Source organism: Stigmatopora argus, chromosome 4, assembly GCF_051989625.1.
Source record: "Stigmatopora argus isolate UIUO_Sarg chromosome 4, RoL_Sarg_1.0, whole genome shotgun sequence".
NCBI lineage: Eukaryota > Metazoa > Chordata > Actinopteri > Syngnathiformes > Syngnathidae > Stigmatopora > Stigmatopora argus.
Window position 1 is genome coordinate 14557276 of NC_135390.1, and position 27940 is coordinate 14585215.

A 27940-nucleotide genomic window follows, 5' to 3' on the forward strand; every position below is an offset into this window, starting at 1 on the left:
TCCTGAACAAATATGGGTAAAATGCAGTGGCGGGCCGTCAGGGCCTACAAGGCCTTCTCTGCTGGCCGAAGAAATATCTGAATCATATATTATATTTTGTCCATCAATACTTATCAAATAATTCCAAATGGTCTGTTGGCTTCCTTTCCCCCTGGTTGCACTGCTTCCAGATGTGTGTTTTCATATTGAAGCATTTAACCAATCACATTTCAGCCATTATTTGTATCCAGGGTCAGAAATCTGCCTCAAAGCCTTCACAATCAGTTCTGCGGGCTCTGCCGCTTTAAACAAGCGTCGATAAGACTGTTGCTTTAACCAATCAGATTTCGAGTTGGCAACACCACAATGTATTGTCGCAGGTGTAGGGATACTCATTGCCTTGTTGCAGGCGGAGGGATATGTCATTGCTTTCACCAACTATGAGGCTAATCATTAGCCAGAGCTACCAAACCGTATTTGGAGCGGGCTGCACAAGCAAATATATTGTTGTGTTGATTTAAAGCCATTTTCAAGACGGACTATGCCAGAAATACGACAGGACAGGCTCGACTTTCAGCATTAGCTTCGATGGCGATAGAAAAGAAGGAAGAAAGAAAGGAGGATGGATATTGTGTACAGTTAAAAAGGATTTTTGGTGAGTAAAATATGGCTATATTCCTAAATAATATTTCAATTGTGGGCCAAAAGCTGATATCTGAAAAGCTGCAGTATTTGTATTTAATCACTAAATGCTGCTAGGAAGTGGATTTTACCCCATTTTTGTGCATTGATTTATTGATTATTTTTTATGTGTCGCAGCTGTAGCTGCAGTTGAGGTTTTATAGCCATAAAATAGTTTTTGAGGGTTGGATTGATTCGTTGAAGGCGCTATGAGAAAATGCACGGACCGCCACTGGTAAAATGAGACCCTGAAACAGGGAATTCTCACTGTAATGAATTTGCCACAATTGGTGCTTGAGCGTGAAGGCTATTAATAAAATGAATGCTACCTTTTTACTGCAGGTTTGTTCAACCAGTAATTCTCAAACATTGTTGTGGCAAATTACTGTGCTATGAAAAATCACCCAGTCTGGACTGAAAAATTATTTATTTGCGGTACTGAATGAAATATCGTGATTATAGGGCAGAAATATTAAAATGCTCCTCCACATGATGGCAGAATGTAGTTATTAACCTTTGTATCCATTGTTGCCAAATGAAAAATCTTCTCTTCATGTAAAATCTGCTGTATGTGCGTGCACTGGAAGAAAAAACAACCTACATTTTACTGTTAAAATACTGGGCAGCTTTGGTTGTTAGAATTTTACTGTTAATAGGAAAAACAGACACGCAAAAATCATAAAATACCCGTAAAACAGTCTAGTGGTTTAGTATCTGTAAATTTCATGTTGATTTGTTCTTTTTTGCTCTTTATTTAAAAATTTAATTTATTATGTGATTGATATGTAACTGGCCTTGGCAAAAAAGACAACAAAAATGCTTTTTAAAATCTGATTTTATCTCCTTTTTTTAAAGTAAATGAGCAATTATTTTCATAATTGAATAACAAGTAAAGCACTTTAGTACAATAACTTTACTTTTGAAAAGTAATTTACACAACACTGTCCATAGCTAAATCTAAATCTTATGATTTTACACGTCAGTTATTAGCCTGCTTTGGGGAATGCCACAATAATCATGCAGAAAATGAACATTTTCTATGCAATGACTCTATTTTCTGGTGTGTGGGGAATAGTACATTGGGTACACTTCTATATAATTAAGTGTGCTGTGAAAACAACATGTCTTTAGATCACTTGTTATTAGAAAGACCTAGATAAATCAATTCATGATTCCGGGAAAATATTTTTTTTTAACTAAAATCTAAAGTACTACACTATTTTAATTCATATAAATGACATGGACTTGATGGATTTTGATGCAATTCATTGGTGGTGATGCAAATTCAAATCTTCCATCATGGTAGATTTCATGCCAGCGAGAAAGCCTCTGATGTAATATCATTTTTCATTTTGCGCAATTGCTTGTCTCATACTGGATCCAGATCGCGGCCACCTGTTTTCAGCGCGTCTCCGTCTCCATCCAATAGGAGCGAGCGGGGGTGGGAGGGAAGGTGGGGAGAGAAGTTGGAGGCGAGAGTGAGACGCTCATCCGTGTTCTCGCAGAGGCGCATTTGAGGGAAAGCACACCTAATCAATTACCTGCCTATTGTTGTCGTAACATTTTGGAGTGTTTCGGGGGGGTTGTCCGTTTTGCCAGAGAAGGGCCGTGGGGGGGGAGACGCGCAAATAAGCTACAGGTTGACACATCTCGCCATGGCTCCTCGTCTGCGAGCGACCACCGTGTTTGGCGGCGACATCACCGTGAGCCCGGGGAACCGCTCGCGCGGGATGAGAAATCACGCCGAGTGAGGCGCGTCAAACGAGGAGGAGAGGAGAGAAGAGGAGAGAGGAGGAGAGGGGGCGCTGGAGTGTCGGGACACCGTGCGCAAAGCTCGGGAGGCGGCTTGGTGGACCTGTGGAGGAAGCCTCATGAACGGAGGCGAGAGGGGGGAAGAGAGAAAAGATGGCATGGCTGTGACAACATGAAAAAGAAAAAAAGTGGGGTGCTGTGTTTTGATCCAGCCAAGTGATCCAACACATCTGCTCTTTGGGAGCGGAAGAAAAGAGGTAGGTAGAATACACAAGATGTGGCAGGTGTCTGGTTATGTCACCCCCAAAAAAGTAGGTTACTCCTTTGACTCTCCTGCAAGCTTCTGAAGTTGTCATCTTTCCCAAGGTGCCAAAACAACCTAAGACTACAAGACATGAAAAAATATTGCTAGTGCATGACTAATGTGGGCAATTTTCCCTCCTTCAGTCTCCTAAGGTTTGTTCCACCTGATGCTTGGCGTGTCGTCGGAAGCATTCACATAATTGCTTGTTTTTGTGTCCGGCAGGCCAGAGGTACGTGGTCACAGTTCTTACCATGGAGCCTCCCCCCTCTTTGAGCCTGGCTCTGCTTGGAGGCAGCGAGGACGAAGACCAGCGTTTTCTCCTCCCCTTGGCGGGCATTTCCCACCCGACGGCTTCCGGAGTCCAGGCTCCGGGGTCCAACCACTCCAACCACACGACGGCGTCCAGCCTCAGCCGCCTCAACGGAAGCAACCCGTCGCCGGTCGCCACGCCCTCGTCCCTGCCAAAGTTGTCGTCGAGCGGTCCGCCGCCCATCCCCAATGCCCTTCACCCCACCAGCACTCCGCTCTCCTCCTGCTTGGGGTCACAGCACAGCCTAGGCGGGGACAACTCTCCCATCTACAATGCCCTCTTTTACTCCTCGCACTCGCCCTCCATGGATCGGGAAAGGGAGCGGGACCGTGGGTGCAAGCACAGACAGGCCAGCCCCCTGGTCCACCGTAGGGACAGCAATCCGTTCACCGAGATCGCCATGAGCTCCTGCAAGTACACGGGTGGTGTCATGAAGCCCCTGAGCCGCCTAAGCGCCTCCCGGAGGAACCTCATCGAGTCGGACAGCAGCAGTGAAACCAAAGAGGCCGGCGTTTCTGCTGTTGCCGGCACGACGGCGACCGGGGGTCACGACCGGCAGCGAGAGGCTCCTACCTCCTTGGTCCCCCAGTGCTCTACCAATCAGCAGCCCCTCCAGAGCCCACCAGAGATTGTCATTTCGTCAAAAGAAGACTCGCCGTACCCTAGGGCAGGATATGAGATCAGCGACGCCACCTCCGACCAGATGTCCATTTACCACCAGAACCACGCATTGGTGGAAAGCCGCCGGGCACAACCGGGGAGGGCCACTAGCGGTTCCGGGCTCGTGGGCCCGGGGGCCAGGGCCGGCCCCGCCAAGGCCTCGAAACGAAAGAACCAAAACATTGGCTACAAACTGGGCCATCGCAGGGCGCTGTTCGAAAAGAGGAAGAGGTTGAGCGACTATGCCCTAATCTTCGGGATGTTCGGAATTGTTGTCATGGTCATCGAGACGGAGTTGTCCTGGGGTGTCTACACTAAGGTAAGACCCTGAGATTCTTATTATGCTTAAATATGAAATCTTTGTAATATCTCGACCATTTTAGTTTAATATATTTGTGTCCAGTTAGTCCAACAAAATTCTGGAGACTACTCGATGTTGTCAACTTGTCACCTGAGTTTGATGATGACAACAACTGCCAGTTGGAAAATTAGATTTCACAATTGCATGAAATATGGGCTAAAATTTCATGTAGTGGAAATGTAGCCGTACTTACCCAGCTTGACAGCTTTCACACGCATGCTCCACTGAAGAAATAGTTAATCCACTGTTCCGATCGGACCTGTGTATTTGTAAGAGACCAGTCTGTACAACCGCATGTCCTCAGTCACGACGTTTATTTAAAAAAAAATGTAAAATGTTCAGCCATAGAGTCCTGTGCCGTCCCGTTTAAAATGGCCCATCTCTTCTTAAGCCCTAAGATCGGTGAATAGTTGTCTGATCTAGTTTGTTAATGTGTTCGTAAGTTCTTTGTTTACTGTTTGGTAAATCTTATTTCATGTTAGGGTGAAGATAAATGAGCATTGTAGAGCAGAGCGCTGTAATAGCTACGTAATCAAACTCTGCGCGCTGAAGTTAAGCGTTACTTTCTGCATTCAGACATAACTCGAGCCTGTAATGTTCCAGACTTGCGAGGTGGTAATGTTGCGGAAAATGTCCGTGTCAGCTGAGGTGGCAAAATGCGTTTACACTTAGAGAGTTCCTAGCGAGTACTGGTACAATACCGGACTTGGTATGTCTAAAAGAATTATGTTTGTCTTTTACTGCCCTTGGTGGTGCAAATCTGAAGGGCCAGTTATAGATAATTGTCATTTCTCTCATTACAAATAGTAAAAATAATAAGAGAATTTTGAGCACCAAGTGCGGTTATAAAATAAGCCAAGAAGACCCTTTATTTTTTCAATATCTATTGGTGACACACCAAATATTTGTCTACCACACCCTTTTTGGTCCTTGTTCTTCATTGAAGAATCATGCGAAAATTGAAAACAGTTGAATGGAAGCTCCTATTTAGTTTTTATTATTTAGTTACTGTCGTATTTTCCTGACCTAGCAGAGCTTCAGCAATAATCGAATGTGGCCAGAAGATGCAATGAAGTCTGATTAATATCCAGCTGTTTGATGCTGTAGGTGTGTGCACAGTGACGTGATACATTGATGATGAGGACACGCAATAGCCATTGTCGACTATCAGTCAGAGGCCAGCTTCTCATTTGGCTGCGTATTGTTGTGTGTAATAAGATGAATCGGCCCCCAGCAGCTCTTGTTTGTTTATCTAGGTTTGTCCCCACGTCCTTGTTGTGGCTTTGTTTGAGTGTGACATTGCACAAAAGGTCGGCTGGGGTTTGTTTCGCTAATAAAGTGAAAACATTACTTCCAGTCGCTCGTCGCATCACATTCATATCAACGATCAGACGACGGAGAAACTGGACAGGTCGCCGCTCAAGATTTTGTCTAGTGGGCGTGTCTGGCATCTATGTGCCATTTACAAGACTCTCTATTATGATTATGGCAAGGAATATTTCCCTGCGTCTTGTTCTAACCCTGTCCACACGAATTCTTTGCCTCCCATTTATTACGTTATGACTGTCCCTGACTCTACTTCATTAAGATAGTCACAAAATTTTTCTCTCTCAATACATCATTGTCTCTTTTCTTTCCACCCAGTGGCGTCTGTGTCATCTTTCTGTGTCTTATCTGTTCTGACTGCTTTCTTTCTTTTGACCTTAGTCTTTTAATCCATCCTCTGGTGGGCGTCATAGCAGGGACATTTGCATGGAGGCGAGAAATGGAAGGCTATGTATGAAAGGTCGAAGGCAATAAAAAAAAAAGCCATGATTTAGGCTCTTGAGCTACGTGCGATTCCACAAGGAACACAGAAGTTCGGGCCAATCAATTAGAATTGATAGACAGCTGAGAATGTGAGCATGAAGAGACACACGTTTGGTTGTGTTATCTTCCATTGATAAATCTATTTTCAAGCAGCTCTCCGTGCAGAAAGGCACTGAATCCAAACCAACTTTAATGAAGAAAAAGAATACATGCTTTGTACAAGACAAACAGTATGTAATCCAAATATTGAAAATGCACTTGGTATCAAAATAAAGTTAATCCAATTCACGTGGGATAAAAAATAGCGCGGCATGGTACAAAGTGGTTAGCATGTCCACCCTATATTTCTAAGATCCAGGGTTCAATTTCAGTTTGAATGTTACACCATGCCTGCGTGGGTTTTCTCCGGGTAATCTGATACGCAGGAATAAGCGTGACCTTGAATGGTTGTTTGTCTATTTGTGCCCAACAGTTGGCTGGCAACCAATTCAGGGGATTCCCCCTAGCCTACTACCCACAGTTGGTTGGGATAGGCTCCGGCACCTCTGTGTCCCTTGCGAAGATAGAGATTAGAGTGAAGAAAAGAGTTAGTTGATTGAAGATTTTTGTGTTAAATGTTTTTTTAATTACAGATCCTTTGAGCTTTTCTTTGTTTTCATCTCTGGCGGCACGTATTTTGCCCAAAGACTATAGTTGGGCTACCTCTGATTTAAGTGACAAGTACACCGGGATAAATGAGTAAAGACACGCCTGTAGGTTGTTGTGACAGATGGCTTGGAAATGAAGAAAGCTGATGGGATATGAGGAGCTCCAAGCAGCCCTTCAAAGCAGGCTTTGAGCGATGGCGGTCTACCACGATGATTGAACTATTGATTATTGATAATCACTCACCTAGCATATGCATCACCCATTCGCATATCCACTAAAATGGTTCACTGCAAATGGATGCTGCTAAGCACTATATCTTTTGTTTATTGACAACTTGTGAGGAACTTGGATTGGAACTATCAGATTGTTCAGCTTTACTGTCGATGCCATACGAGCACGATGTATTTATCTCACATCTAAATATTTTTAATAAATATTAACTGTGTTGTTATGCTTGAACGGGTCCAGCTGCTCTGCATAGCATCCAAAAATAGAGAAGAAGAATACAAAATCTGCAACTGAAGAGGGTGCGTCAAAACATGAGTACACAAGCCAATGGGATCCAATACAAATATGTCATTGCGTATTAAGATGATAATGCTCAGCTGTGACTGGCACTGGTGATTGAAGAAGCAGTTTGCAGTGTATTATACTTGGAGCTTTTGTAATGTTTTGTCCAATGATTATAAGTTTAACTCATGCGGTGTATGCAAATGTGTTTTGTGTCACTTTGTCTGTAGAAGTTGGAGCTCTTCAGGAAGCTTGAATTGGTGTTTTAATTGTATAATCATTTAACTTAGCATCACACACTTTGCAGTATTGGATTGGGAAATAATTTACAACTGGGGAGAAAGTGGCCCTTCTGGCAGAATTGTGGCTTTCCATACAAAATGAGGCTTTGAATACTCAAACTTTGATTTGTTTCTATGTTGTGCGTCTGCAGTCCTTGCTGCTTTCTCTGTTACCAACAACACCAAAATAGCACAACCATTACCATCACTATTTATCTTTTGTGCAAGGCATGAGCCAAAGAAGATCCCATTTCATTTTTATGAACTACCAGAAATTTGATTTGTTGATTATTACAGAACCGATGATTTGCCTTGGTCATTTCATTTCAGTTCTCATGAATAATGCATGAAAGACATTTATAAAACTATAAAACTTTGTCATGTAGAACAGTGGAACCTCTAGAGTTTCACAAAATATGTGCCCAAATCCACATTGAATGAAAAATAATTGAAACGGAAATAACCTGCACTGACCTAAACTCATTGCACAACAGTCGGAAGTTTTTCATCAAAGAGTATTAAAGTTATTTAATGCAACTTTCAGGAGAGGATTTCTGGCAAACCTAACATAAGAGTCCTATTGCATGATTTCCCCTTGTCATAATAAGTGTTGCCTAGTTTGCTCCTTCTGTAATAAGTGGAGCAAAAAATAACCCACTCCATATTCTCCTTTCATGCTGTGTCACCCAAGGTTTCACAATGCACATTTTCTGGAGGATAAACAAAGTTCAAATTGTGACTGGCAAACTCAAGGGCCTTTTAGTAAACTAAAAATACAATTGGGTGTTGGTCCAAATTAAGATTCTTCAGCCTTGGCAGATAGGATCTACTGTAAACTCTATGGAGTTCCAGCTTTCACAGTTGCCGTTAACTGTAAATGCCCCTGGGCTCCTTTTTCACTGTCCTGACCCTGGCATCTTCAAATACAGCCAATCACGGATGAGAGACATCTTATACGAGATTCTATCACCGGGTTTTGCAGTGACAGCTTAACACGTGTGTTTGGCGATTTTACACACGTCTCAATCTGAGAATAAGTGAGGCTGCTAGAACACTCTGGGACCTTAGCGCGAAGCCTGCCAGATCAATATATCATTTGAAGAAGGTCTGCGTGGTTCCTCTGTGGCCCCTGGGCCCACTGTGACATGTCTCAGGCCTGCTGATAAAACACTACTAGCTATTCTGGGGGAAAGCACAGCTGTTGTCAATATCACCTGTCAATTCACACATACTGTACAGATGGCCGCTGCTGTTGCTGTGTGTGCCTGTGGATGCGACAGAGCTATGAGAAACATTTTTCTTCTTCTAGAGCAGGGGTCGGGAACCTTTTTGACGAAGAGAGCCACAAACAATTCAAATTTTCCAATGTTATTCCTTGTGAGCCATACTACAAATTTAAAAGTCAAAATACATACTTGTAAACAAGTGCCTTTTCATTTTTTTTTTGTAATTTCACCACTTTTAAAGTGGAAAAAAATGAATATTTTTTAAAAGATTCTTATGCTGTTGCTAATCAATGAGGATGCATTCCAGAAGAGTCTACTGCAAAAAAAGAAGATTAAAGCAGTTCTAGATGTAATATCTCAGTTCTGTCACCAGCAATTTCCATATTTTACCTCACAGGTTAGCAAAGAGCCAGATGCACCCATCAAAAGAGCCACATGTGGCTCCCAAGCCATAGGTTCCCTACCCCTGTTCTAGAGTATCCATGGATAGCAGTAATGTGGTGTCTTGATTTATGAGTGACCGTGCCCCATTTCTCAATTTTTTTTTACATATGAGCCGCCGCCTGGTTGGTTGATCAGGTTTATTGTGTGTGTGTGGAGAGGTGTTTTGTGTTTGTTGTCTCGATTTTACAATTGCGGTCACTGGACTCCACTCCTTAAATCCCATTCAGTGCAGGTAACAGCTATCTCATAGAAAATGTTGGAGATGAATTTGAGCTTTTCAAATGTGTCCCATTCTCCTAAGTCCCTTAGATGAAATAAAAAAACAGAGAGAACATCACTGAGAAAAATGAGTTAGATTAGAGACAAGCGGATTTAAGCAGCACTTGGTTTTTTTTCAACTGCTCAAATCTTCATTTCTCTAATCCATCTCGTTTGACGCTGATGTCTTATTTCTATTTTAGCTCCTCTCATGCCCCTAAGATACCCTTATGAGAAGGAAAGTAGAAACAAATGATTACAGAATGAGACTAATCTGAGAAGCTTAATTTGGTTCCATGTCTTTAATGTTGTCTCAATAGCAATGTTGAATTAGTAATTGCTGTTAATGGAGCAATACAAAAAAAATCTAAATTTCTTTTTCTTTTCTTTAGTTTTAGTGTAGAGTTTAACATTTGGTTGCTCCACAGTGCTGTACCGCTCCATGTTAATGTCATAAATGTGACTTATTGGGGCCTTTTTTGTGCAGTTGTAGGTAGCATAAAAGGTGATTCGTGTTCTAGTCCACTTTGACGTTTTGGCTGCTCTATGGTCTTCTGGATGTCTATGTTTGTCTTCTGGGAAGCTGCATGACCTTTTACTTCCAATTCAGTATTAAAAATGATCCTTCATTATCTGGAGCTATTGGATCACTGCAATTTCTGTTCTTGTAGTCTCCTCATCCGCACTGTCAGATGTTCCTCCCCTGAGGGATCTTGAATCTGTCCCCATCTACTAAGAGCAATTGAGGGTTCTGCCAGGGACATTTTTAGCCCGGCAGGCTCTCCTCATAGCCCTGCATGAGACACGCCCCAGAATTCATGACATTTCCGGCAAATATGTCCTGGGTGACCTTTTGTTCCTTCCAATAGCGTGCCAGACACTTCCCCCTAAACAACCAGGGAATTAGAAAAGGCGACCGTTGACGTGGGTCATATTCTGTGCGACAGTTATCAGCCGTGCTTGAGTGCCACCTCTCCTCATCGTCCTCATCGTCTTTCCCCCAATATATTAACTACAGGGACTCCGCGTCCTTCAGGTCCTGTTGCTAATTGCAACAAATTGTTTTTTTCCTGGAAGCAAGTGGACATGCCAAGCAACCCTCTTACGTGTTCGACTTTATTGAGTGTTTGATTGCTGGCCTTGTAACTGGTCCAAACCATATCAGTGAATTTTATGCTCCCGTTCCTTTGTTTTCCACTTGAACATGGTTTGTCCTGGTTGTGTTAAACTCCTATTTTATCAATAAGCACAATTTCACACCTTCATAGAAAAAAATAATTAATTGGTAAATGGAGAAAATGTCAAATCTGCTTGGTCATCAGATACAATTTAGATTACATGAGCCATCACTAATAATGGGATGGGAAAAAAAATCTAACGGGACATACACATACTGGAAACATTGTGGCCAAGCGAAATGCAGAATTTTAATTTCGTGATAAATTATAAAATGTAATTCGTTTATTGAATAGGGTGATTCTCCAAGTGGTTACCCAACAGAAAAGGCTTCATGGCCTTGACTGACTACCATTGTACGTTGGTCATAACGTTGCATTTGACCTTATATCACCCACCCATCATGTAAACACTGATGTCCATGCCAGTTGACTCTATTCAACTCTGCTGTGTTAATGGGCTTGAATGCACCTGCAGTGTGTGTGCACACAAACATGTTTTTGTGGTTTATTTGAAACAATGTGTATTTGCAGTTTCCCGTGTGTGGGGGTGTTCACACTGGTCTTTGTGATTTAACTCTTTGAGTCGAAGTGTGGTTAAAAAGTCAAGTTTGTGTCTAGTTTTAGGCTTCCCAAGTGCTCAAACATGGTTGTGTGTGTGTGTGTGTGTGTTTATAGCCGGCTGGGGTGACAAAGGCATCTCTGCCTCCTGCCTGTTTCCCTGGAGACTGATTGGGAGACTGAGACATTTTGACAGAAAGAGAGCCTCAAGGCTTACACATTCACACTTAATCGCATATACAGATCTTGGATAAAACACTTATCAATGTCCTCCACAAAACGGGAAACTCTTTTGGGGGGTTCCTCTTTATGGGTTCAGAAGTATTAGACACTCCTACAACAGGTAATTGAATTTTCTGCTTGAATTCAAGACATTAACCCACATTTCTGGAGACACATAGTAACCCAAACAAGCAGAATAGTAAGCAGTTATTTCACTTGAAGAAAGTGAGCATGGTAAAAATAGATGAATGTACTAAGTACTCACTATTTGCTTGCTTTTTTATACTTTAATTTAGGGGAAGCAAATATTTAACTGGGATTTGTTCACAAACTTATTTTGTGCTGCACTGATTTACACCAAAATATTTTACTAATAACCCTCTTATATGCTTTTAATGTTCGAGAGCTTTGGTCAAATTGGAAAAAAAAAAACATTTGTCCCTCCTTAATACATTTTCGAGGTATTGGATCAGGACTCGTTATTGGCAGAGCCACAAAATTATGCGATGAGACATCACAATATATGTGCTATATTCTTGCTCATCTTTTTTTCCATCTTCCCATCATTTGTAGAAAGGTTGGCTTTTTTTCTATCAAAGGGGGCCCAACAGTGGAATATTCCTGTCAAATGTAATTGTGCTTTTTCTGTTCTTGAAATTTTGCATAAGTGTTTTTCATTGCGCAGTTAACACTATCTATTTACTTTTAGGCTTTTAGGCACCCATCTTGACAAACATCTGCAGACATTTTTTTACTTGTTTGTTGCGACAAGGTTTTCCCCCATTAGTATGCTGCAATCATCCACTTTCGCTGTATTTACAATGGATGCACTCAACATAAAATGGTTTATGTTGGGTTTTTGTGAAATGCTTAAATGAATGGTGAAAGTCTTCACTTTAATCATGTGTAGAGTTTTTTTCCAACAAAGAGATATTGTTTGATATAATCACGTATTGTTTAATTGCTATCATAATATTGTGAATTGCTGATTCCTAAAGTCTGATCAGCTGTTTTTTTTCCTGTAAGCAATAGTTTACATCATGGGTGGGCAAGCTATTCCACAAAGGGCTGCAGTGGGTGCAGGTTTTCAGTCCAACTCATAAAGAGGACACATTTTCACCAATCTGATGTCCCACAAGTGTAGTCAGGTGCTTCTTGTTTTCTGCAGAAATCTCATTGGTAAAAGTGTCTTTGCTGGATCGGTTGCAACAAAAACCTGCACCCAAAGGGGCCCTCAAGGACCAGTTTGCCCACCCCTGGTTTATGTTATGTAAAGCAGGGGGGTCTATTTTTTTTCTTTGAGGGCAAATTTCTGAAAAATCAAAGGATGTAAGGGCCAACTTGGAATCTTGCTTCTTTCATTTGTTAAAAAGTGGATCAATTTTGAAAAAAAAAAAAGATCAAGGTTTTATAATGTATTTACTTTGAAGTATTAACTCATTAGCTGCTCTTGGCAGCTTACAAGGATGTGCGGTACGGAAGATGAATGAATGAACATATATGTACATCATATTGGATGGTTGCCTGGCAACCCCAGAGAGACTATTGAATACTTGCAGCCGTCAATACAAGCCGGTAAGATAGATGACCCAAGCTATTCAAGTTCCGTGCGCACACATCACCTTAACAGTGGGTGATTCGTTTGACCTTAACGTGGCAGGGTTGAAATTATTCAGATGATTTTATTTAACAAGAAGATGCCGATTCTGGACATTGAAAAAGAAATGTATCATGAATTCTCTTAAGCACAATTTGGACTACAGGGTATTACTGTGATAATATATTTCACATTAAAACCCTGTTTTCGCAAATTTTAATTTTTAATTTTTGTCCGTGCATAGCGAACAATGGGAGATTAATGTGGAAATATTTTTTCTAATATTATTAATTAATAATATTATTGTGCAAGTGCAACAAAAGATTGTCCCAAGAGTGAATACTACTCTTCTCCTTTTCTGCACTCCTCTTTTTTAAATTGAAATGGCATACAAATCACTTTGACAGACTCAGGTGACCTAAAACTGATTTTTACTTTGAAAACAGATAAATAGAAGAAACATCGAGCGAGACAGACGCTAAAATGAAATAAGGTTGCAACTCGGTGTCGTGACACTGTGTTTACAGTCAGGCCGCTGAGCTCGCTATTTTTCTCATTAACAAGACAAGCGACGCTTCCTTTGCAGCCATTTTGCTCCAGTGAGCACAAATGAGATGTTTGGAGTAGGGAGAATGAGACGCCAATACGGGGAAATAAAAAGCCAATGACAGCTTGAGCTTTGAGCCAAAAATCAGCCAAAGTGTTGTGCAGTGGCCCATAACAACAACCACTAACTACCAACCTACTTCACTATATGTGAATTATATACCACAAACAGTCCCAGAATACAGTTTTTTGACTTCACTTAGTACTTTATCAAGGGGGAATCTAAGATCAATGGGAAAATAATCCATGAATGTAGTATAATATTTTGTTAAATAAATAGTCATTCTCATTATCCATGTAATTTTAGCAGCACTCTCAGGGGTTGATTAATTGCCTTATATTTTAGGAAAATTTAGGAAAACTCCATATAGTTAAAAATCTGGAGTCAGATTATCAAGGCAAATTTAACAGTAGACAGTCGATGCTCTCCATGGGAAAGCGGGAATATTTCACAAGTTGAAAAGGGTGTGCAAAGGCCTTATTGGGACCAATTGTGAGAAGAGACTAGATCAAAAAAATTGACAAAATTTGACGAGTTCGAACAGAAATACCTGCTATGTGGTCTCAGCCAAGTCATGAATATAATTTTTAAATCGGAAGCTCCCAGACTAAAAAAAAAAAAAGAAAATCAATCCGTAGACTCAGGTAATAAGAATATCATGGCCATATTACGTTTGACACAAAAGTGAAGGTTCAGCAGCTTGTTTTTCCATACAATACTTTTGCATTTGTATTTATTTGGGCCAACAAACACATTTTGGGGGAGCCGCAATAGAGACGATAACACACTGGCACACTCTATTTTCCAGGACAGTGACTCGCAATATATATTCATGAACCAATGCAGATTGCGCTTAATCACCTCACGAGGGAGACTCTGTAGTCAGTGACTAAATTAAGAATCAGAACTCAACGCTCGCGTGAAGCTTTGACTTGGGCGAAAAGAGCCACGTTACACCTGAAGTACACTTGGCATATGCACGGCCTTGGAAAAATGGGCCTTCATATTAGCTGTCACCAGTGCTTGCAATTAAAATATCACCAGTGTATACTCTATAGCACATTTAACACTATAACACAGAGCCTTTGCAATTTAACTGGAAACTTTTTGTTTTTTCTGAGAATATACCAAAACCTTATACTACTCAATAGCTGTCCGGTATATGATAAATCCTTTATAGATACATTGGGCATAATTTAACATTGTGGCATCAAATAACACATTTGATGACCACATATGTAACTGCCATGTCTTTATGGGATTAGGTTTTTTGTTTGTTTTTTATATAACAAAAGTAGTTATTTGCCCTATAAAGGGTTAAGGTCTTATCATTCGATTCAGAATCTTCCACAACAACAGCCTCACTTTAGTCATCGATTGCCCTTCTTGACCAGGATATATGGGTGAGGAAAGAGGAGAAGTGGCAGTAAAATGGGACTAGATCCACATATCAGAGTTAAGGCGGGGTGTCACGCTTGTTATACTAGATTTGGTCGAAATTCCTTGCATTATTTCCTCTTAAACACCTCTTAAAATAACTTTGGATAAGAATCTCTTGATTCTTAAAAGATTCTTCAATTATTCTATCAGGCTTGTTTTGAAATCTGGAATGACTGAGCACATTGGGAAAACCCACGCAAACACAGCGAGAACATGTAAATTCAACACAGGAAAGCCCTGGCTGAGATTCAAAGCAGAGGCAGACGGGCCAACAACCAGGGATTATTAGTATTTCATCTTTTTTTTTGTATCTGCACTCTCTTATATAGCTTAAAAAATCTGCAAGGGACTGTATTGAAAAGTAAAGGTGTAGTTGTTTCTAATTTATTCATTGATCTTCCCAACTGCTTATTCTTACGGGGCAGGGGTAGTTGTTTCTCATCACATGAATAATTTACATTTATAATACATTATTTAATTACTAATCAGTTTGGCGTAACAATCTATGATGAGAGAGCAGTTCAAATATTAGAGCATGCCGGCCGGGCTGTGCTGATATCCACAGCACTTGGTCGTAGGACATCTGCTGTTGTTTATGGGATGCGTTCAGGCGCACGTTTTGTGGGTGAGAAACATGAGTTGCATGAGATAATGCTGTGTTCGCCCTTTTATTTGATTTAGTTTTTAATATCTGCTGTTGCCCGACACTAATTACAGTATGCTCCACAGAACTTTCACCAATTAATTGGATTTTACTGCCAATCTTCCAAGTCAATCAGTGTTTTCCTGATCATTTGCGCTGTGCAATTTCCAGTCTTTAAATTACACCATATGCAGGACGCCAACGATCGGCGCAATCTCGCGATATTCTCCTGGTGCCATTGTCCGCCTCTGACTTGTTGTCTAGTGTGCAGTAGTTACACTAATGAAGAGAAATACTAGCCATCCACAATGTGACTCTGGAGTGTGCTAAATCCATCTGTTGGGTGTTCTCAAAATTATATTTTTGACCATTACCATGTGCTGATGCAAGGACAAATTGTTTAGAAGAAGGATGAGATATTAAATGAGAATATATTAAGTGGTTCTTTGTCCAGGCGGGTGTTGGTAGGCCAATGGGACGGCGTTTCCTCATAGCTTACAAGGCGATTTGTTCTGATGATAAAAGGCCATAAAAATATTGGGGCTCGAAAAATTAGTCTGTTTTAAGGTTACCGTATTTTCACGACTATAAGGCGCACCACATTATAAGGCGCACCCTCAATGAATGACACGTTTTATTTTTTTTTCCATATATAAAGCACATTGGATTATAAGGCGCCGTGTCTATTTTGGAGAAAATTTAAGACTTAAGTGCGCCTTATACTCGTGAAAATACGGTACTTGGAATTCCATTGACCGGCATATGCTTCAGTACATTTGCACCAGATGAGATCTGGCAAATGTTTCTATTCAATTATCTTACCTTTATGAAATAGACGTCTGACAACGTGACACCATCGACAAAGCTTTAAATTGGGGATATCTCTGACACTGATTGGCCATCAGGAAGACCGTGACAGAAACCTTTTTTACAGGATTATTCACCATCGGAACAACTGCTCCTCATTGGGAAATGTGTTGAGTTTATTTCACTGCCACAAAGGCACACATCTCAAAATTGTGTGTACAAATACAAGCAAAAAAATACTCCAAACCACAGATATTTTTTACCCACTGATTTTCTAAAACACTTTGTGTATGTTTTGGGATCGTATCCGAATTGGTGTACGACTAAACACTTATCTATTGTGCTGCACTCATTTTTAACATGAATATATGCATCCATCCAAAAACCTCAGAGGACATTAATATGTATATTAATTTTTGTTGCTGTTTGCCGAGCCTCACTGTACTCTACCTGACTAAGAGGCATTCATCCTGTTGCTATGGCAAACTTCATCTAAATCCAATGTGATTTTTCTTTTGCTGCTGTAGAAATTGAATTGATTTTTTTTTTCCCCCCAAGAGCACTCAGAGTGATTTTATTTATTTATTTACTCTTAATCCCGTTGAATTATAATCATGATACCCTTTCTCAGGCAGGCTACTTTCTTGAATGGCAAACATGCTGAAACCCTTGAAAACGTACCAACTGAACCATTCCATAGAGAAGCAAATCGCAAAAAAAAGGTTGCTTATGTAAAGCTAACGTGATGCTGTGAATTAGTTTTATGAAATGTTGTAAAATGTGGTTGCAGTTTGGGTAGAACTGGGTCAAGTGTACGGGCAAAGTTCTATTTTATAATGCTTAACCCTATATAGCCAAACGTATCATATTTGTTGCATGAATTTTGAGAAATGTGTTTGTTTTTCCCTGATAAAAAAGACCGACGTATCCATCCAATATGATAAAAATGGTAATTAATGACAAATTATGTTAGAAATTTTGTAGTCTTTTTATTCTAAAGGACCATTAAAAGCTTAGCATTTTTTGTTGTTGTGATTTGGGCTTTAAAGGGTTAACAAACAAAAGTATACATAAGTTTAACACATCCACGACTCTTAAATGTTCATAGATGCCAGTATGGGAAATAAATGAATGGATAAATAGCCACTACAAAGATGTGAGCAATCACACTTTTGGCTGTATCTTCATTACACTAATAGCATTTCTACACCCTGCGATTCCTGGTATACCCTGAAAAAGGTCAAGAAAAAGCAAAATGATGTACTTTTCCCAGGAGTGGTGTGCTGGTGTGTACATGCTGAGTCCAGTCGGGTAAGCTTTGAGTGCACGAGGTGAAGGGGGTTAAGGAAGCCCCTGACGTGCTTTGAGTCGTATTGATTGTAAGTTCCCTGGAGCATTGATTATAAGCCCCGCGAAAGCAGACAATCAGAAGATTTAAAGCCTCACGGCAGAGGGATATCGACAGGTGCACCACTCCTGATGAGCCTTTGAAAATCAGTTTGGTAAATGTACGCTTCAAAGAGGGAAACGAATAACCCCAACGTGACTCAATATGTAAAAGTGTGTTTCCCTACTCGTACTGTAGCCTTGTGTCTTTGCCCGCAGAGCTCCATGTATTCTCTGGCCCTGAAGTGTCTGATCAGCCTGTCTACAGTCATCCTGCTGGGCCTCATCATCGCCTATCACGCAAGGGAGGTTCAGGTAAAATGACTCACTCGCTGTCAAACAATAGTCTCGCATTTGCTGCTTCATTTGCTTTTGTCCTAAACAGAAATGTGTTTGCCCCTGAACACTTGTGAGGCACAACATTAAGTACATTTGCAAGAAAATAATGCTTTGAATAACACAGGTTATAATGTAATGTTTAGCCAACATAACGGTGCGTAGAGCCACTTGGAAACACTCTTTTACATGCATATATGTGCATTTAATCATAAAGAGCTGTTTTATTGTTTGTCTTTAAGCCTACTACCAATTGATTTTAATCAACGGAGGGTAGTCAATAGAGGCGCCGTCCCCGTCAAAATTTTAGGGAAGAACAAACAAGTCAAGTAAATAAAGTAAAACGTCTGTTCAGCGCTATTCCACCTAATGGTCATTTTAATATTGGACTTGTTCTATATCTATACAGGAAAAGGGCGCAATTTTTTTTCTCCATCCAATCTGATTGATTCCTACACCCTGACTACTAAGACCGTGACCGGACGTTTCGTCGAAAGACGTTTGGTCCCCGGACGTTTGGTCGACCGGACGTTTGGTCGCCGGGTTCGCTCGCTGTCAAATTATGACAGAGTTTACTGTTGATATTTTGATATTAGATATTTAGATATTAAACTCACTCTCTCTCTCTCTCATGATTATAATTTTGAGAGCTGGTTTCAACAGTAACAACCCAGCGACCAAACATCCATTCTACCAAACGTCCGTTCTACCTAACGTCCGGTCGACCAAACGTCCGGGGACTGCAAACCCAGGGAGATGCTCACTATTAACTCATTATTAGCAAAACACAATTTGTCATTAATCTCCCGCGGTGCAAATTTTCAGAATGTAAATCCTTGTTACCGAGTTTCTGTAATTTACTTAGTCACCGCACACTCCCCATACATGCTCTTGCTTACGTTGTGGAAAGCTGGAAAAGGTAAGTAGTCTTACAAATCCACAAGCAACATTTTATTTATTTGTAATGGGTTACATTTTGTGCTTTGGGCTGTTCAGAAATAGTTTGATTGTTGTATGACGTTAGTGGCTAATGTTTGCCATTTTTCAAGGGAATAGTTGTGCAACGGTAGTCATTGTCCTCTTGTATACTTACAATAGTTTTTTTCTTTTGTCGTCCTTTTATACGTTCGTGTTGTTTGAGGCTGCACTTTGTATAAGTAGTTCCAGCCACTATTTCGACCAGATAGAACAATACGTAAGTCACTTTCTCTTAACTGTACTACTGCCAATTTTCAGAGGTTATTCACAAAACATCATACTCTTCCTTAAAAACCAAACACTGGCTTCAAAAGAGTGCTCAGAAGAATATAAGGAAAATGCATTTCCTGTATTAGAAAATGTTTAAAATGAAGGGCACTGCTAGCCTACATGGTTAAGGGGAAAAAAACATGTTTAGTAATGTGTTTGCAAAGTAATTTCCTTTAAGAGGCTGAGTTTAAAATGAGTTAAAGAATTTACAATCTCAGCACTAAATATGAGCCTGTTTAGTTGGGGGGGGAAAGTATTCTTTTATAAAAATCTCAGCAGATGGATACCATTTAACACTTGTCTTATCTTATGTGAAGCTTTTGTTATAAAACTATATTACTAATATTTCCCCATAATACCAATAACATTCCGATAAATCCACTTTCACTTGGAGTAAATGGTGGTGTACATTGTGATGTAAAAATTACAGGCGCTGGGCTGTAATAGACGATTGAGTAACTAAATTATAAGAGCCCATTTCCTCATTGTTGTCAGTATGTTAACGTCCTCTGCATAATTTAACATAATAAAAAGAAAGATTTATTATATTTATAAATCATGATCAGAAAGCGTGGGCCAACAGCAACAAAATAATTGTACAGTTTTTACAATAAATGCAAATGATGGAAAGGCACTGTTTAAGTGACTAAATCCATTCATTGTTAAATCTTAGAAATGCAAGAGAATGCAGACCAATTTTAAGATTCTTTTGCGGCCATATTCAATGCTATTTCTATAATTTGTGGCAAATAAAAACTGTGTAAAAGACCGCAGGTGGCCCATGGGCCATATTTTGGACACTCATGCATGGAGGTTTGGCCATCTGCATCATGCTTTGAGTCTATTTTATTAACCTTGTCGCTACAGTGAGATCGATACAAATTTCATTTTCCAAATCGAACATTTTAGTGTAACCAAAAAGGTTTCTCCCGTTCTGACTTTGACGTTGCAAATGTAACCAAGCCTTGGAGACCCATATAGAAAAATGTTGCCTCCTTGTGCAGCTGTTACAAAAGAGGTCTATTCCCACACATTAGGATTCCATCCCTCGGGCTACCTCCCGCAATAAGGGGGGCCCAGGTGTGTGTGGGGGCTCACCAATTAACGCCATTAACGTCCGTCTCGGCGGGATCGTCCGAACAGCCTACACATGGCTTTTCATGCAGTGAATAGACCGCGACAATCGATCACTTGTGCCGTCATGCTTCATCAGATGTGATTTTGTGTTTGCCGTTTTGACTAATACAACAGTAGCGTGCTCAATAGGCCTGGCTTTTCATCATTCCTCGCACATCGACTGTTTATGCGAGCTTTGCAGGAGGCTGTCAGTGCCCCCCAGTCTAGCTATTACTCCCCATCAGCTAAACCACCATCATCCATCTTGCCTCATATTAGTTTAATGCTGCGACTTGCTTACATTACTGTGCATTACTGCCATACGGTGCGTGTACTGTACATGTGAGGCAGCCATGTGGAACGCTGCTTAGAATTCATTGATAAAATAATAAAAGAACGCTTTTTGTTACATCCGCCCACGCTCGCAGTGGAGGCTCCGCGCCACGGTAGGATGAAGAAGCCGCAATGATGATGGAAATAACATTCTGTCCTTTTCATAATGGAAGGTTTTTGTTCGGTGAAATTCAAGAAATTTTAATGTCAAGTATTACTGGGTGTTACCAGCATGTAAAATGAAATTCGCCTGCAACATAATTGAAAGTAGGGCATTTAAAGTAGGGCTGAATTTTATTGTTTGATTGTATGACAAAGCCCAGAAATTTAGTTTGTTTTAAAATACAGAGAATGTTAGTCACATGTTTTGGCATTAAATTAAAGAGTCACTCGAGTTGAATGTCTGTTTCACACAATTTGCTGCCTGTTTATACGTTGCAAAACAAGGGATTTATTGACCTCGAAGAACAGCCAACATATGCGTTTAGTGTCAAAATATAGACGGGGAAAAAAAGAACCAAAATTAGTCAATTGCCCTGCCTTAAGTCTTTTGAATAGCCTTCCACTGTGTTTGTTTGGTAGGGTAAAATGATGCCGGTTTTGGGGGACACCGTTTTTTTACTTGTTTGTATCTGTAGTATAAGTCCATAGTTCGGAGAGTATATGTCACAAAAACAGATAGGAATGATACAACACGCCTGGATCAAAGTTGAACATGTGCATTCACTTTATACGGCAACACTGCATCCCCACAACCCAGTTTGACACCTGACACTGCGTGTGTCATATCACGGGTGTCAATGTGTTTGCTCTTTGCTTCCGTACGTGAGCAGAATCGCAAGTGTCACCTCGTGTCTGCTCCTCATTGTTGCTGTTCACGCACACAAACAAGAAGCGATGCATGCAAAATGAAAGGCGCCGCCTCATAATGACGGCGGCCATCTCACATTAGGACACACTCTGCCCAAAACTCTTAAATCGGCATGTAACAGGATATTACATCCCCTCACACACATTATAGAGATCTTCACGAAGAAGATGATATGAGATTCCGCCCGCTCCTTAGCGTCTTCCCTGGAATCTTTCCTCTCTCTTCCCTTCTTTTCTTTCTCTCTTGATCACATTGCATCCGCCTCTCCTCTCCTCCGCTGGGACGCAATTCAATTTGCCTGACGACTCCTTTCCTCTTCTCTTCTGGTTCAACATCCAGCATCTCACCTATTCACCTCGCGCCCGTTGTAGCGCCACCGTCGCCCTCTAAAAGGCCTTTCACAACTTTTAAACCTTCATCACGTAGTCCTTTTCACACGCCTTCCCTGCCAAAATCATCTGTCTCCCCTTCCCTGCCAAAATCATCTGTCTCCCCTTCCCTGCTCCTTTGTGTCTCTTTGGCGTCTCTGCTAATCTGTCAAGGGATGGGACAGGACGACCAAGCCGTGCTCGGCATGAAAGAAGGCATAGGCAATCGCTCCTCACTACGGTGTCGTTCATCAGTAATCACACTAGACTGCAACTCTCTGCTTTATTCTGTCTTGTCCGGGGAGGGAATTTAAGTTTTCACAAATTGCTCTCCTGTTAAGAATTTGGGGTGTTTGTGTGCCTACGTGTGTATGGCATCACTTGACATGACAGTGGAAAGTGAAAGGAAAAAGAGGGAAGAAAGGACAGGAGAAATGGTTCATTTTGAAGTGAAGTTTTTGTAGCTTTGAGGGGCAGACTGTCTCTTTATGTTCTTTATTTAGCTTTTCAGTCCAGTGAAGTTTCACTGACAGTTTTCAAATTTGCTCAAGCTGTCATGCTTTTTGTCTTGATTTTGATTTTTTTGTTTATTTTCATTGTCTGCTTCTTGTTAGTAACGATCTAAGGAAGAAATTACAGTTTTTCAACACATCCATAAACATTTTGCACCTTTCAGTGTCTGAAATGTTATCACAAATCAAGATTATCTGACGTGAATTACATCATGCAGAAACCTTGACTCTACTAATCAAACTTAGTGGGGGGAAAAAAGCATTTTTCATTGAGCGAGATTTGATTTGGATATTTAAGATCATGGAAATACAGACACAAGTGTTTTAATTAGCACAAGTGCTGATTCCCAAGAAAATCTCATTTATTGTACACATTTAGGATAAAACCTTTCATCTGGACTCACTTCAGAATGCAACAGACTGGGCTTTCCTCATTTGTGGGTATTTTTTGAAGTCATTCCGTTAATTACCACTGTGCAGTTATCATTAATAACCCTCCAAAAGAGCAATCACATTGATTGCATATTCCGTCTGGACGACCAAGCGTGACTGTACAGACGGATTTCCCCAATCATGTCATTTATTCATTCTTGTTATTCCTCCTTGGACAGAAATGAGCTTTGCCTCAACTTGACCTTTAACAGAGTCCAATATTCCAAAGTGTTTATGAAGGTGCTTATGGCTGTGTTAATTGCTCTGCGAGTGGCCATCAGACCTTGCTGCTTCTGGCTCGGTTCCAAAAATAAGTCTTAAATATTATTCCATCATGACATTTTGGTGCATAAGTACTGAATAATTCCAGCTCCCCAAGCACAGGGGTATGTTTCCACCTTTGCAAATACATTAGATTGACACATCATGTTGTTTTATGAAGAACATGTGGTAGCTTTCGAGCATTTTGTTGGGGAAATCTGAAAAGCATTCATTAAACATGATGCAAAATTAAAAATAAATGTTTCCCTCGTGGAGTTAACATTACCGTCCCATGGAATATTCTATTGCTAATTTACATTTAGATATATTCCATTTCCCCTCATTACCTCCCTCTCATCACCGTATGTTCCGTTCAGGATCATGTCAAGATAATTTAACATTAAAATGTACAGTTAAGTGGAGCTTCCAAAGTGGAACACTACGTGTTCAATAACACTCGTTTAGGTGTAGTTATATGATTCATAGACATCGTTATTAGTTTTTCTCAGATTGAAGTGACTGATTATCCTTTACTATCCATACACACAATGTTTAAAGCAACATTAATGTTCTTAAGTTTAATATCATTCTATCGGAATTTTGAGGGCTGCAGCAATTGGACGTTCTTTACACGTTTAGTTTATTAAAAAAAAACTTGTGACCACCAAGGGGTCCAGAGCGTGATATATCTTTGCTTTTTCTGTCTTTTTCCAATCCAATAGTGTTACAAATAATATTGGCATCAAAGACCAGGAGTAACGTAATCATGAACAAAGGAACAGTACTGATCTGACAGGCAAACGTGAAATAGATTTCATTACAGCGCAAACATCTCCTGTCCCCCTCAGGACGTGTAAAGGTACTGTGATTGATTGGCCGTTATGTACCAACACGCCACTATTTGTATGATTTAGTGGGCCTGAAATACAATAGTTGTGGATTACGAAAAACACCCCCCAAGTCCACTATTTTTCCCATTGAGCGAATGGTTATGTGGTTCAGGAGACAGATAAATCATTATTCTGCCTCCACCCACCAAAAAAGGTTAAATGTATGCTTACAAAATCTTGCAGCAGGCTGACAGTTCATGTCGCAAGAATTGAGTTTGTTTGAAGCATTTATGACTCCAAAATGATTTTCCTAAGAAATATTTAAAAGGGTCATTCCAGGGTCAAACTCTCATCAGAATTTACTACATAGGATATATTTTAAATGCCATTTTAACATTTAAAACTTTTAGTCCCATTTAATGCATGTCTTTGGAAAACAAGATTGATTTAAACTTGGAGAAATGGCAGTGGAAAAAAAACATTCTCCGTCATTGACAACCAATAAGTTGAATGTAAGAAACAATCGAAATAAGCTAATTGCTGTAACAAAAAGAGGTTGTTCCAAAAGTCACTAGACACTTCCTTTTTTTAAAAAAAAATCCTTGCAGATATTATTCTGACAGCCGTGAGGCCATTAGTTTTTGTACGCAGTTGCCTGTGAATTTCAAAATGACATCGCAGTAGCACTTCAAAATTGCCGCCTGACAAGATGATTTTTTTGTCCTAAAGTGTAGTCCGCACTAGTTTAAAAAAGTTTTGTGTAAAAACAAAATACTGTGTGTATGTTCTTTCAAAGATAGCGAAAAATCGAAATTTCTCCAGTCCATTAGTGCGCTTCCAGCATTAGTGAAGTGTGTTGATTTAGTTACTTTTGGTGCATTTCACAAGCGATCCATTGATCAACAGCACACCAGCTTGGCCCTCCAAGACAAGCAGATGGCAAGCAGAAAGCAAAGAAAGCGTGAACGGTCATCTCTCGGTGCTGGGCTGCTATTTAATATCTGAATGACAGGACTGACCACATTGTTTATGCACCCAGGGAAGTGAAATAGATGGGCCTAATGCAACACACCACATCTTCCATAAATGCTCTTTCTAGTCTCGTATCCATTTTTAGGCTCACTTGCTAATTAGTATTGAATGAAGGGAATTTCCCATCACATGATGTCTTCGGTGAAGTCATCCTTACACTTGCTTGCTGTTTTTAGACCTTTTCTTTGGGAAATTCAGCACATAGCTAACTCGAGTGTGAATATTCTTCTTTGTCACTTCACCTCTTTCTCTCTCACTCTCCATATTTACACTCTTGGCTGTGAAAAAACAGCCTTAAATGTGTTTCCTAGGAGGGGAACTCACCCTTTGTGAATAGCCATCCATCCATGGATTTTCAATAACAAGCACTTGGGGCTCTTTTCTGAACCAAGTTAGCAGGAGCTGGGCAGCCTCAGCGTACTATAGTACACTGGATTATTTTTTATCTTTAAATCTGTCCACCTTTAAACTGTTCTTCAGTAGTGGATTGAGGGTCTTTTCCTTGCAAAAAAAGTTGGCCTGTGGCTCAAAAGAAATGTCCTTTTCACAGATGGAGCCTCCAAAATTCTGTCAGCAATCAGGCAAATGGTGCGCAGTCTGTAATTTAGGGGATTGTGGTAAAATGAAACACTCGCACTTAAGATTCTGATTGGAATTTTCTAACAAATGTGAAATAGCGTCAACATGATGCAGCTCTCCTGAGCGGTTGTGGCGACTGAGCCAAATTGGACAAAATGTCACCTAAAGTTTGTTAGGCAGGGAAAATCCATCAACGTGTTGGTACGTTTGAGCTACAGAGTTCAAATTGGGGGGAAAACCAAGCAGCTCATAATTAAGAAAACTTTGATGCCCATTGGCATCCAATTCACATTTCATTGTAAACTAAACAAATTTAAATATTGCAATCATTATTTGTTAAGTCCCCTTTTAAATGTAGTATTTTCACGACTATAAGGCGCACTTAGAAGTCTTAAATTTTCTCCAAAATAGACAGAGCGCCTTATAATCCAGTGTGCTTTATATATGGAAAAATAAATAAAATGTGTCATTCATTGAGGGGCGCGCCTTATAATGAGGTGCGCCTCATAGTCGTGAAAATTTAAATATTGCAATCATTATTTGTTAAGTCCCCTTTTAAATGTAGTATTTTCACGACTATAAGGCGCACTTGGAAGTCTTAAATTTTCTCCAAAATAGACCGGGCGCCTTATAATCCAGTGTGCTTTATATATGGAAAAATAAATCAAATGTGTCATTCATTGAGGGTGCGCCTTATAATGAGGTGCGCCTTATAGTCGTGAAAATACGGTAGGTATAAATTTCTTGTGTATTTGTAATAATATGACACATTCACGCATTTATAAGGCTTCGCAGACATAATGGCTCTGCGAAGGAAACCTTAACAATGACGTGTTTAACAACCGTCCTGTGCTGAGGTGTCTGATTGGTTGTCTACGGCCTTGTACATTTTTTTTCTGGAACTGGCTAGTGACCAGTACAGTGCATAACCTAAGCCTCTTCCCTGAAGTCAGCTTGGGTAAGCTCTTGTTCACCTCGGAGTGAGGTTAGTTGGAACATGTGTTCATTTTTATTTTTATAGTCAATATGCTCTCCATCTAAATATTCCTGCATGTGTTTGTCTTGTTCCATTTCGTCTGTTTGGGGGAGTTTCAAGCTACAGGACGCAGACACTCCCCAGGGGTGTGATGGTGCATGTGTGCAGGCTCACTTACGCCTTCGCTGATTATACAAGTCTTCCCTCTCTCCACCTCACTCCTTTGGGAAACACCACCCTGTAGCTAATTTGCTCGCATATGATTCTTGTTCTTTTATAGTCGATACATGTCCAGACCATCTGGGTGTTTGTGTAAAAAGTTGGTTTGTGTGTCAGTGTGTCCTGGCCTGCCAGATTGTGTCGAGCACCACATCTGTTTCCGTGATGAGACATGTGCAATCAGGGATTTAACCTGATTAGATGAGTAGAATGCCTGCAGGACCTGAATGCAGTTCAGATGGAAGGATGCTGGATGAAAAGGTAGAAGGTCGCTCCTGTGAGTTCTAGTAGTCCACCTAAAGTGAGCCCTGCTTGCTTTGTGACACTTGGTACGTTGTTCTTTTTTCCCTTGCCCTCTTTCTGTCCAGCCCACTCTTCGCTGTGTCCTCATATCGCTCTCTCTTTGCCCTCCACTGCCACATTTTGTTAAAGTAAAAGCAACACATGGCACATGGGATTTCACTGAGATTTTCCTTTGGGTTCTCTGTATATACAGTATGTCCAAGCGTATTGAGTGTGTTTTGTCACACAAACATACACGCACACACAACCAAACCTCCCAGCACCACCTCACACTACCCTCTCATTTTGGCCATGTAAGGCCAATGGCACTCGCTCACTCACATTGACAGATTACTTTCCTAATGGAATTTAATTATTTATCCTTTCCTCGTGGCGATTTAGCCAGGAAAAGATCGACAGTAGAAGGGAAGACAGAAACAGAAGGTGAGAAGTGGGTGAGAGTGGTGGGGGGTAATTTTCTTCTTGCAAAATCTCGTTTTATCCCCTCAGTGTATTCAATTAGTGTTTTTTTTTTGAGTCATTTGTAATTCTAACTTAGTTAACAGTTGAACTTTAAACTTAAAGTAAGCAACATGGAAAAAAATACCCTTTTCGGCAATCATTTACTAACAAATGACTCACTTGGAACATAACAACAAACACTATGGTTTGTTGACTTTATTTTCAAATGTTTCAACTGTCAGCCTGAGCAGATGGGGCGACCAAAATCGGACACAGCCAGTCAGCACCTCCCTATCTCAGCATATCACACACACCTCCATCATTTTACCTCCATCTCCTTTCCCTTTCTTCTCACTTTCGTCTCTAAACACGTTTCAATCTTCAATTTCTTTTTTTTTTTTTAATTCCCTCCCTGCCGCCGT

The 27940-nt window shown here is 40.5% G+C and overlaps 1 protein-coding gene across 2 annotated transcripts in view; it reads left to right on the top strand.

Moving 5' to 3' along the window:
* The first annotated feature begins 2265 nt into the window (after positions 1–2265).
* kcnn3 (potassium intermediate/small conductance calcium-activated channel, subfamily N, member 3) overlaps positions 2266–27940 on the top strand; it is a 57346-nt gene continuing 31671 nt past the window's right edge. The window contains exons 1-4 of one of the 2 annotated variants that reach the window (XM_077598044.1): positions 2266–2669; positions 2779–2868; positions 2939–4005; positions 17881–17976. In XM_077598044.1, the coding sequence (XP_077454170.1) occupies positions 2968–4005; positions 17881–17976 (1134 nt within the window). In that variant the 5' untranslated portion in view covers positions 2266–2669; positions 2779–2868; positions 2939–2967. The remainder of the gene's footprint in view (positions 2670–2778; positions 2869–2938; positions 4006–17880; positions 17977–27940) is intronic. The other variant, XM_077598043.1, reaches the window with a different exon arrangement.